The sequence below is a fragment of the Salminus brasiliensis genome, chromosome 18 (assembly GCF_030463535.1).
Source record: "Salminus brasiliensis chromosome 18, fSalBra1.hap2, whole genome shotgun sequence".
Taxonomy (NCBI): domain Eukaryota; kingdom Metazoa; phylum Chordata; class Actinopteri; order Characiformes; family Bryconidae; genus Salminus; species Salminus brasiliensis.
This window is the reverse complement of record NC_132895.1, coordinates 10,403,870-10,416,518: the sequence shown is the minus strand read 5'-3', so window position 1 is coordinate 10,416,518 and position 12,649 is coordinate 10,403,870. Positions and strand designations below refer to the sequence as shown.

At 38.1% G+C, this 12,649-nt stretch overlaps 1 protein-coding gene across 1 annotated transcript; it reads left to right on the top strand.

Moving 5' to 3' along the window:
• Positions 1–1,235: 1,235 nt before the first annotated feature.
• LOC140539255 (C-type mannose receptor 2-like) lies at positions 1,236–12,439 on the top strand. Its single transcript, XM_072661922.1, has 13 exons — positions 1,236–1,269; positions 1,394–1,422; positions 2,218–2,607; positions 2,686–3,045; positions 4,145–4,519; positions 4,622–4,996; positions 6,255–6,644; positions 7,008–7,361; positions 7,883–8,257; positions 8,758–9,123; positions 9,243–9,266; positions 9,487–9,569; positions 10,503–12,439. The coding sequence occupies exons 2-13, from the start codon at positions 1,398–1,400 to the stop codon at positions 10,581–10,583; spliced, it is 3,198 nt and encodes a 1,065-aa protein (XP_072518023.1). The 5' UTR covers positions 1,236–1,269; positions 1,394–1,397; the 3' UTR covers positions 10,584–12,439.
• Positions 12,440–12,649: the final 210 nt, after the last annotated feature.

Here is a 12,649-nt window from a genome sequence, read left to right as displayed (position 1 = left end):
TCCAGCATTCAAGCAGCATCATTTGCGTAAATTTGATTAAAAAAGGGTATGTCTTTTACAATGTCCAGTTCCATTTATGATTAATGATTTTGTTAAGTTTAGGTTATGGTAAAGGTCAAGGTTAGGGTAAGGGTGGTTAATGGTTAGGGAGAATTTAGGTTATGGTTATGGGTATGGTTATAGTTTGGGTTAGGGTTTGGTTAGGTTTAGGTTGAGGTTGGAATTAGGTTTAGGTGTAGTAGGTTAGGTTTAGGTTGAGGTGTAGGTTCAGGTAAGCCAATGTCACTAGTTGCTTTGTTTAATTTCATTAAATACATTAATTTCATATAGTACATTTAGCTGCTGACCAATGAAAACGTGTATCTCCATTTTTAGTCTTCTCAATAATTTGAACTGTAGCTGTTCTGGACACTGTGTAAATAGTTATGGGTGAATAGACCAATAGAAATGCTCTAAATGACTTATAATAATAAACTTTTTTTACATTGACCTCCATTTAACCTTAAGAACAAATTTCCCTTCTTCTATAAAGTCATTTTGGTTTGTCACATGGTTTTCATTGGACAGCGACGATATGCATGAGGGTCCCACTACATTATACATTGCCTGGAATTTACGCTTTCCAGTAAATTACAAAAATGTGCTGCTGTGGGCCATGAAGGGGACGTAAACCAACCAATGAAGAATCATCGTTACTTAGTATAGTTAAATCACTGTATAAAACTGTACGAATCACAGGTTACACTTGCAAAGTTTGTTGAAAATATACAGGACTAAAATGTGTTTATCAGTTCTGGGTGCCATAGTCATTTCTCCGGTTTGAAGAAATCAGTTATCATAAACAGTTATCATATGAAAAGTATCATTTGATGCTGATGGAAAATATTGTCTTTTTTCGCATTCAAGCTTTTAGTTCTTCTACTGTTAGATAATGAAACCGTGCACACTTTCTCTCTCTTCACCGCTCTCTCACTGGCATTCTCTTTCCCTCTTTCCCTGTCTGTCTCTCTCAAACATGCATATGCACTGGTTCTCTCTCTCATTCTCTCTCTTTTCCTACCCTACTTTCTATTCTTTGTTATCCTTCAACTAACTGTAATATGAGCACTGATTAACTGGTTTTACGTGTTCTTATTTAATAATTACCTTGATTGTACACACCCGAGCAGTCCACTCCCATGTCCGAGAAAACCGCTTAGTTCTTTTGACAGTAAAACACATGAGCAATCAGAACCCAGAAGAGTAGAGGCGAGAGCAAACTCTGACGAGGTAAGAGAAGACCTAAGCTTACTGTATGGTTAGAAAGCCATGTAATTAATGTTACTTATGTAATTACTTATGCATTCTAGCAATGTTAATTTTCATCATTTCTTCTTTTCTTGTATTTCACCAGAACCATGTTTCAACTCTTGCTGCTTTTAGGTCAGTCATATATTTGAGATATCATGTTTTGACCTCCATATGTGTGTGAAACCCTGTAAAATATGTGTATGAACTTCAATTGTTGAGAATTGAGTGACTTAAGAAAATGTGAAAACACGTAATGTAAAATGTTTGTGTGTAAGATAATGTACAGTATTGCGCAAAGGTACGATGATGAGGCATCTGCGAGTTAAAAAAAGCTGCTTATCAGGACAGTAAGTGATTATTTACCCAGTAAAACACTAACATTTGAAGAAATACTATAATATTTATGCAGAAAGTAGTGATTTTACATCCCTGTGTTCATCAAAACTGGGTTAGCCCTAACCCAAAGCTCTCCTCAAGGGAGTCTAGCATTACTCATAGTGCTAATCCAACACCTGGTTTGGTAAATCAGTGCTTAATGATGGTAAATTAGGTGAGGTGCTGCTAAAAGAATTAAACACACCCACACTGTGCTGGCTGGAGACGTCCAGGAGAAACCTGGGACCAAGCCTTGTTCTTTGGGCCAGCTCACAAGATCTCACCTACTTTGTTCAGAAGGAGAAACTCATGTTCTATTTTACTGTATTTATGTTATGTTTAGCTATATCTGTTCTAATGGGATCTGAAGCTTTTACAGTGAAAACTCTCTTATTGCTGAGAGACATCATTTTAGATTAAAGTTTAAAAAACACTGGGATTTTACACCCAAAGTAACATGATAGAAATAGAATAAATGATTTTTTATGTTTATTATTATTATTGAAATATTTTAGTAATTGTACTTGACAACTGACATTGTGTCTTAAACAGGGTTCTGCATCCTCGACATTTGTCTCGCTCGTCAGTATCACTTGGTGAATGAGAATAAGACCTGGGCTGAAGCACAGAGATACTGCAGAGAGCATTATGTTGACCTAGCCAGCATTGATAGCAGTGAGGAAACACTGGAGCTTGTTAAAATAGTAGACATCCGAAACAGCATCTCAACCTGGATTGGACTGTATGATGATCTGACCAGCTGGAGATGGTCTCTGGATGATCACAGTTTCTACAAGGAGAATGGGAGAAACTTCAGGAACTGGTATATAGAGAAACCTATGAACTGGGGTGGAAACCGTCTCTGTGCATATTCTTCACTCTATGATGGGGCATGGCATGAGAGTTATTGTCATTTACAATTCCAATTTGTTTGTTATGATGGTGAGTACAACTTTTACAACCCCATTGTTTTGGGTTTTTTTTTTGTGCTTTTTAAAAGGTTGCCATTGTTTCTTTCAGGGATGGTGGGTGCTAATGTTTTAGTTAATCAGTACAAAAACTGGACTGAAGCTCAGAGATACTGCAGAGAGCATCACACAGACCTGGCCAGTGTGAGGAACGAGGCTGAGAATCAGAAGTTAAGATCATTATATAGTTATCATGATTATTATTATGAGTATGCATATTATTATGTTGTATGGATCGGCCTGTACAGAACCAGGTCCTGGTCAGATAAGAGCAACTCTTCTTTTAGCTACTGGAAAGCAGGACAACCAGATAATGCTGGACAGAGTGAATACTGTACAGCTGTGTCATTCAATGACTCTGGTGAATGGACTGATGAAGACTGTGGACAGGCTTTTCCCTTCTTGTGCTACAGTGAGTAGATTTAATTTTTGTGATTCGTTTGATAGTTTTACTCTTTTACTCATCACAGTTTGCTTGAACCACCCCTCCCCTCCACAGAGTGGCCATTTGTAGAATATGTTTAGATAAAGTTTTCTAAAGTAGCAGTAGTGAAGCATCTGAAAATACAGTAAAGTCCTCGGTGCCATTAAGCAAATTCACCTTAATTCTAACACCTTAACTCTAATCCTGGCCCCAATCTTAGTCCTGATCTTAACCTCAACCCAAAGCCTAATCCTAAACCTAATCCCTATTTTGGAGTTGTGAGGATTTATTTTGAATACTGCCACTGAATATGTATCTCCAAAAAAATACACAGAATGCTCCTAACTTTAATTCCACATAGTTTTGAAGCATTTCTACTGGTCCATTCATCCAGAATTATTCACAGGGGGCTCAGTGGCTAGGCCGCAGAGCTATCAATAACAGGGTTGTGCACCCCATCTGCTCCCCGGGTGCTGGAGTTGGCTGCCCACCACTCTGGGTGTGTGTGTCCTCACTGCCCCTAGTTCACTAGTGTGTGTGTGTTCACTGCCACAGATGGGTTAAATGCGGAGGACACATTTCGCTGTACATAGTACAGTGACAAATACGTACCTTTTTTGCTTTATAGTGTACAGAGCAAAATATTTTATTTTCAGGCAGCAGCATTGTATCCTTAACTACAGCTACTACAAGTACAACATCCTCCAGTACACCAACAAGCACTACTAGTAGGAAAAAAAAACATCTTAAATGTGCAAATCTGAAGATTTACTGCAAGATATGTCTTTAATTGTAAATTGAATTATTACATTGTCACCAATGTTATGTCATTTTCATTTTCACCCACTTCTTCAGAGGACCATTAAGACTTTATTTTAATTTGTTCACGAGGGAGGACAAAAATGAGGGTCTCAGTAAATCTATTTTTCCCCTGTAGTTGATGTGGAGGGATGATTATTGTTGAAGAAAGTTCATTACTGGTGTCCAAATTGATTTGTATTCAGTGTTTTTTTTTATGGTAGCGGATCTTATGCTAGCATAAAGTTTCTTTAAAAAGATACTGACATTTTTTGTGGCTTTATTCCAGTGATATCATCTGCATCCTCTCGTCAATATCACTTTGTTAATGAGAGTAAGAGCTGGACTGAAGCACAGAGATACTGCAGAGAGAACTACACTGACCTGGCCACCATTGATAACATGGAGGAAATGAACAGACTCATGAACACAGTGAATGGAAGTTATACTGGTTTAGCCTGGATTGGACTGTATGATGATCTGGACAGCTGGAGATGGTCTCTGGATAATGACAGTTTCTACAAGGAGGGAGAGAGAGATTTCAGAGGCTGGCCTCATCAACCAGATAACTTTGTCAGGAAGGAAATATGTACTTCTATGGGATCAGATGGAATGTGGTTTGATTACAGTTGTTACACATATTTACCGTTCATCTGTTATGATGGTAAGAATCTTAGAAGGTTTCTTTTTAGAAATGTTGTTAAAAATCTATCTGGCATGTAATGATATAATATTTTGATGTTATAATGTTATAAATCTATTATAGGAAAATATGGAACTGATGAATACATCTGGATAAATCAGTACATGTCTTGGGCAGATGCTCAGCACTACTGCAGAGAGAATTATACAGACCTGGCCAGTGTGAGGAGCTGGGCCGAGAATCAGAGAATTCTCAACATTACTGGTGGCTCTAATGTTTGGATTGGTCTGTACAGAACTAGACTGTGGTCAGATCAGCACAATCTGACATATGAGAACTGGAGACCAGCCATCCCTTACTCACCTCAACAACCAGATAATGGTTATGGTGTTTATGGAGAGTACAAAAATCAGCATTGTACAGCAGTATCTTTCAGTGATTCAGGCCAGTGGATGGATGAGAACTGCTTAGCTGAGTTTCCATATGTTTGCTATGAAAGTAAGTTAATTGTTTCACTATTATTTACTTTTTTTTTACCATATTCTGACCTTTATATATAACAATACTAACTCATTAAACAAAAAATTATGTGATTATTAAGTTATGGGCTCACATATAGTGTAATTTAAAAGGCTGGGCATACCTGGTAAAAACATCTGTTAATGTGAGTGGAATTGATCTCCAAATGGCGTAAATTTAAAGACAAAACATTTTAAGGAGGCTTTTTCTATTATTTTTGCTTTGTAAAATGTTGCACAATGCATACAAATTGATTTGAGCTCTCAGGTTGCTTTTACCAAGGTCTTGTTATGGCTATGACTTGTTCATAGTCATCGATAAGAAAGGTCAGGTGATGCAAATTTCAATGCTTTACTAATAGACTTCTCAAACCTTCCACCAATGTTCCAAGTCTAAAATTACTGATGCCCGCAAAGCAGCAGAAGGCTATAAGAACCTATCCTCAGTTATATATAATTAAGAACTGACTGTTGACAGAAACCGTGGAGATGAGGTTGAGGTTTGGAAAACTAAGAAAACTTTCAAAGAGAGCTGCTCATAGGATTGTTAGAAAGGCAAATTCAATCCCCTGCTTCACTGTAAAGACCTTCAGAATGATTCAGCAGACTCTGGAGTGGTGGAGCCCTGTTCTGCTGTGCTGCAATATCTAAAAAAATATGACCTTCAGCAAAGAGTCATCATAAGAAAACCTTTCCTGTATCCTCACCACAATCGATGTCAGAGGTTTTCTGCATAACATCTAAACAAGCCTGATGCATTTTAGAGACTGTGGCCTGATTATACTGAAACAGAAAAGACATGTGTCTGCATGTGTCTGAAAAGATGTGTCAAGTTCTTATCCTTCTAATGTCGGGAGTAGTGCTAGTGCTAGGGGGAGCTACAAACAAGTGGGTTAACCCATTAACACTCCAAGGCTTACTAGGGTGTATTATTCAGTAACTACAAGGACTTTTGTACAAACTGGTGGGACTATTCTTTGGTAACAGATATTTGTAATAACACTTTTGTCCTGCAGCAGTATTAAGCCCAGATGCACAAGAATAATAAAAAAGTTAAAAATATAATATTATGTAACATCTGCATTACCATCATTAGATCAGTCTCAGGTTGGATGGCCAAAACAGTTCATTTATAAAAACACCCTTAATAGTTTTCTGTTGTTTATTTAAATATTTGGTTGTCATAAACAGCTGTCCCTTCTGCTGCCATTACCATCTTTTTTCTCTTAAATCTTTAGGATTGTGCACAGAGTCATCATGTGTGCCCCATCAGTATCACTTTGTCAATGAGAGTAAGAGCTGGACTGAAGCACAGACTTACTGCAGACAGCATTACACTGACCTGGCCACCATTGATAACATGGAGGAAATGAGCAGGCTCGTGAACACAGCAAAGGGCAGATACTTTGGTTTAGCATGGATTGGGCTGTATGATGATCTGGGTAGCTGGAGATGGTCTATGAATGATGATGGACTCCAAAACGAAACTGGAATAAGCTTCAGGAACTGGAATGTACAGAAACCTAGGAACTGGGGTTGGAAAAGTATCTGCACATATTTATCAAACCATGATGGGACATGGCATGAGGACTTTTGCTCCTCTAGGTTTCAGTTCTTTTGCTACGACGGTGAGCACAGTTCTTTTACTGCACTAATAGAAGTGGACCTGATTTTCCCCCTTTGTTTTTAGGTTGTTTATGTAATTATTTCAATTATTCTAATGACAGTATCTGTTTTTGGGTTCTTGTTGTCATCAATATGGGAACTATGCATTAACATCTTAATGCAGAAAGGCTTATTACACACTAAGGTGTATTACTCAGCAACTACAGGGATTTCGGTAGAAGCTGGTGGGCCTATTCTTTGCTAATAGTAGTTTGTAATATTACTTTTGGTCTGCCAGCAGTCTGAAACTACAGGGGTTGAATCTACATTTTTTTTAAATATTGTCAAATATTCCAACTTTTCCCTGCTCTCCTCTTTTATTGCAGAGAAGCTGAATGCCAGTGAAACATTTATTTTCGTCTTTCAGTTCATGAACTGGACTGAAGCTCAGAGATACTGCAGAGAGCATCACACAGACCTGGCCAGTGTGAGGAACGAGGCTGAGAACCTGAAGTTAAGATCATTATGTATTAATAATGATTATAATTCTGCCTTTGTCTGGATCGGCCTGTACAGAACCAGGTCCTGGTCAGATAAGAGCAACTCTTCTTTTAGCTACTGGAAAGCAGGACAACCAGATAATGCTGGACAGAGAGAACGCTGTACAGCTGCGTCATTCAGTGACTCTGGTGAATGGACTGATGAAGACTGTGGACTGGCTTTTCCCTTCTTGTGCTACAGTGAGTAGATTAGAATACATTTTTGTAATCAATTTGTTTTATTAAAGAAAACATTAATATGTTCATGTTACACAATGTTTAATAAATTATTTAAAATATTAAGTGTAAAGTTTCTTATACTGACTTGTTTCGAATCCCGGTCATGCTGTTTGCCATCGGCAGCTGGGCCCTGAGAAAGCACAATTGGCCTTGCTCTCTCCAGGGTTGGTAGATGGCTCTCTCTCTGCACATTTCTTCGCTGTGGTGCTGGCCATCACTGGTGGTATGCTGCGCTTCCCTCCAGGCGTGTTGGTTGCCCGATGATGTTGGCAGTTCAAAAAATTAGAGGCTTGACTGTGCACGCACCAGAGGGTGTGTGTGTTGGTCTGCCCTCACTAGTGTGAGGGGCATCACGTGCAATGGGGAGGGGGAGCACATACGGGTTGGGTAATTGTCCGTCCAAATTGGGTAGAAAATGGGTGAACATTTTGATTTTTTTATATATATACATATAAAGGTGCTGACTCGTGGCTTTATTGCAGTGAGCTCATCTACATCCTCTCGTCAATATCACTTTGTTAATGAGAGTAAGAGCTGGACTGAGGCACAGAGATACTGCAGAGTGAACTACACTGATCTGGCCACCATTGATAACATGGAGGACATGAACAGCCTCATGAACACAGTGAATGAAAGTTATACTGGTTTAGCCTGGATTGGACTGTATGATGATCTGGACAGCTGGAGATGGTCTCTGGATGATGACAGTTTCTACAAGGAGGGAGAGAGAGATTTCAGAGGATGGTTACAAGAACCTGATAACTTATATGGAAGAGAAATGTGTGTTTCCATGTCTCCAACGGGGGAATGGTTTGATAAACCCTGCACTGACAGAGTGGCATTTGTTTGCTATGATGGTAAGAGCAGAACATTTTGAACTATTTTAATAAGTTAAAAAGTTACTCATTATGATTGTTCTTGTTGTATTGGATATTTCAATTAAAATACATTATAGGTGGTTTATTTATTCCCAAAAAATGTATATAGCCACCAAGGAGTTAGGCCTATATTTAATGAATCACAATCTTAAACCCTATGGTGTGCGGACAGGCCGAAAGTGTTATTAGAAATTTCTTAGCAAATAATAGCTCAACTAGTTTGGACAGAAGTCCCTGTAGTAACTGAATAGCTCATTATAGTGTGTAATAAGCCTTTCTGCTTTAAAGGGGTTTAACAGCCACTGCCATAGCCTTAGTAAGTACAAAGAACAAAAGGCTTGTGTATATATGGTCTTATTAATCATGTGGATCTCGGTTAGGAATGATGTCTATTTACTGGGGAATTATTAATTGCCTACTAATAGTTGTTTGCGTTACTGTTACAAATGACAATATGCCCATTTCATTACTCATCCTAGGTAAGAACAACACAACTTTTGTGTGGATTTCTGAAGAACATACCTGGGCAGAAGCTCAAGGTTACTGCAGGATGTTTCACACAGACCTGGCTAGTGTGAGGAATGACAGCGAGCTTCAGGAAATCCTGAGAGTTTCAAATGGGAGCACAGTTTGGATTGGTCTGTACAGAAACCGATTGTGGTCGGATCAGAGCAGCTCCACCTTCACATACTGGAGAACAGAGGTTGCACCAATATCGGAAGAACCTAATAATGGTTATAATTCACCAAAGCAATCTGTAAATCAACAGTGCACAGCCGTGGATCATTCTGGCTACTGGAAAGATGAAAACTGCTTAGCCAGTTTCCCCTTTATTTGTTACGACGGTGAGCATCATTTTGCTTATAGAGTGCTCCAAAGACAACTAAATAGATCAAGCTTTTTTTAATGATTAAAAAGTAATTCTAATGTATGTTTTTCATTTGCCCTGTCATGACTGCAACAGCTGGTTTGCTACCACCAACTCCAGGTGAGAGGAACACATTGTATTTGCTTATTCCTAAACAGTGTAGACAAGTTTCAGTGCTATCACTTCACACCGATATGTATATAATCAAAAGTTCAAAGACAAAAGTTTAACTGATGAATTGTGATACTAGCACAATTTAGGCATGGAATGCTGCATGTGTCAAGCATTCACGGTAATGTGTATGTTCACTATATTAATCACGGCACAACACTTATCATAGCTGCTGTGATGAGATTGCGAGTAAAGCTCAAAACTGTGAAGAATCTGTCTGAATCTGAGACGAAAGAGCTGGTCATAATGCAAGTAAGTTACCTTTCCTGTCTACATACAATCAAAGAATCAGTGATTCCTAACAAATGATTACAATCAAATAGACATATAATATATCCAGAATGTATACTGATCAGCCACAACATTAAGACCAGGAGTTTCTACACTCCACTTTTCATAAAGGAGCACTTTGTAGTTCTATAATCACAGACTGTAGTCCATCTGTTTCTCTGCATACTTCGTTAGCTTCCTGTTCTTCAATGCTCAGGACCCCAAAGGACCACCACAGAGCAGCTATTATTTGGGTGGTGGGTCATTCTCAGCTCTGCAGTGACATACACTGACATGGTGGTGGTGTGTTGATCAGACACTGCAGGGCTGCTGGACTGAGAATAGGCCACCAATCAGAAATATCCAGCCTCAGGGCAGCATCCTGTGAGCACTGATAAAGGACCAACACAAACTGTGGAGCAACAGATTAGATTTTCTGTCTCTGATTTTACATCTACAAGATTCCACAACTAGGTAGGAGGGTCTGATGGAGTGGACAGTGAATGGACAGAGTGTTTAAAAGCTCCAGCAGCATTGCTGTAACTGATCTACTCATACCAGCACAACACAAGCTAACACACCACCATGTCAGTGTCACTGCAGTGCTGAGAGTGACCCACCACCGCTCTTTGGTGATCCTGGGGGGTCCTGACTGTTGAAGAACAGGGTAGGAGGAGGCTAACAGAGTATACAGAAAAACATATGGACTACAGTCTGGAATTATAGATGCTCCTATGTGGTCAGTGGAGCTGATATAATGGACAATTAGTGTAGAAACAAGAAGGTGGTGTTCATGTAATGGCTGACCAGTAAATATTGTATTTACAGATTATCATAAAAACAAAATTGTGTCTATGTTATAAATGGATAATGTATAAGAAGTGTATGTTTCATCAAAGACTGTATCGATTTTAGCTTCAGAATGAATTTACCAGATTGGGACTTTCCAGCAACTTCACTATAAATGTGAAAAACATCCGCAAGACAAGCCCCTGAGGGAAGCATGCAAGCTTTCCAACTGTCACAAATATTTTTGAAGATATTAGTAATTGTTATTATGTTATTTAGAGTTTACTTTCATTTTCTTTTATTTACATCATTAAATGTATTAATGAAAATATTGAATGTTGAAAATTGCTTGAATATATGAAAGGTTGAATGACAGAGAATACTGGAGGTCGCTGACAGTGGATTCAAAAAGTATTGTTGAACACTATATTGTGTTGTGCATTTAAATGGCTATGATTAATGTTCTATTCATCAATCTATACTTAATCCCTCCTAATGATGAAGTGTTTTTAGAGAGTTCCAAAAAAACCTGCAATATCTTATTCACAAAACTTTTACGATCTTTTATTTAGTACTTTGTAGAACCCCTTTGACAGCAATTACTGTGACAAGTCTTAATGAATATGTCTCTACAAGCTTCGTACACTTGGGTTTGGGTAGTTTATCTCCCATTCTTCATAGTAGATCCTTTCAAGCTCTATCAGATTGGAAGCTGATTGCGTGTGAGTCAAGTCTGGGCTTTGTCTGTGCCACTCAAGGGCGTTCAGAGACTTGCCACAGAGCCAGTGTTGTTTTGACTGTATGCTCTGGGTCAATGTTGTGTTGAAAGGTCAGTTGCCGGCCCAAGTCAGAGTTTGCATGCGCTCTGCAGAAGGTTTTCTTCAAGGATGTTCTCGTATTCTCGTATCTGCCACCACCATGTTTCACTGTAGGGATGGTATTAACCAGGTGATGTTTAATGTCTGCTGTTTGTAAGAGAGTTTATAGTTCATTACAGTGAAGATTATAGTGACTTCTGCCTTGCCAATATTCCATAAAGGCTTGATTTATGGAATTCTTTCCATACAACAATTTATGCACAGGCATTTTGAAGCTCGTCTAGGGTTAGTTGACTATTCTTTCTTAAGGTCTTTAGCCAAAATACCCAATATGGCCTAAAGGTCACTTTTTGGAAGCTTCAAGGTTATGCCAAGCTTCATCTATTTCAAAATGACTGAGGTCACTGTGGTCCTGGGAACACTCAAAGCCTTCGGTATTGCTTATATTCTTTCCCTGAATCCGACACTTTCCTCTAAGCATGTTGGCTGTCTAGTGATGCTGCATTTTTGGATGTTTGAAAAAAGGGCAGTGGCTGACTTGACATCTCCTAGTGTTGGGAGCATTGCAAGTGATAGTGGGTGGGTGGGTAATTAGCTCAGCGATAATTGGGGATAAAATTGGCAGAAAATCTTGAAATAAACAAACAAACAAACTAATAAATAAACAAATAAATAAATATCATGTTATATAATATAAATACAAATACAAATAAACACATACAACACAAAGTGTACAAGTAAAGAGTTCTGAATACTTTCTGAATTTACTGTAAATATTTAGAGTCAATATTTTTGTGCATTTCTTTCCTTTTAGTTGCAAATTCAGCAACTAGAATTTTATCCATGTCAAGAAATTATATTTGTTATAACATTACACTTTTCTTCATGTTTCTCTGAATATATCACATCAGTTCTTGAGATAATGTCTGCACTTCCTGAATTATACTAGAGGAACATTATTTTCTTTTCTCTGCACCTGATTAATAATTGTAATATTTTTGTATTTTGGTTATGGAAGTGGGATAGGTTCACTTTCTTAATTCTCAATAGGAATAATGGCTTCCAAATAACTAGAACACATTGATAAGGACATGTACAAAAAAAATATTTTTTTACTTTTACTTTTTATTTTTACACTTTACTTTATCTAAACATTTCATGATCAGATCAATACAAATAGTAAGCATGTCTGTTTCTCTTTCTGATTAACATGACAACCATACACAATAAAGAGTCTTCTCATTACTGTCTTGTCTTGTGCATGTAACTCTGAATCTCTGTGCTTGGTTCTGTATCTGTTGAATTAAGTTCACATACTTGGTCATTTTAATATGTAGTTTTATGATCTTTTGGCATGCTATGCAAAAGATTTACCCCAGGTTGACTTACCTGTTATTAATGAAGTGATATTTCATGCCCTTGCATTCAGTTTCCATTTTGTTACAAATAACCTTC

Bases quoted from the DNA above. Each gene is read 5' to 3' on its own strand.
- LOC140539255 (XM_072661922.1), top strand. From the start codon at position 1,398: ATGTTTCAACTCTTGCTGCTTTTAG. The intron at 3,046-4,144 runs GTGAGTAGATTT...GCTTTATTCCAG, and splicing joins TTTTCCCTTCTTGTGCTACA to TGATATCATCTGCATCCTCT. The intron at 6,645-7,007 runs GTGAGCACAGTT...CTTTTATTGCAG, and splicing joins TCAGTTCTTTTGCTACGACG to AGAAGCTGAATGCCAGTGAA.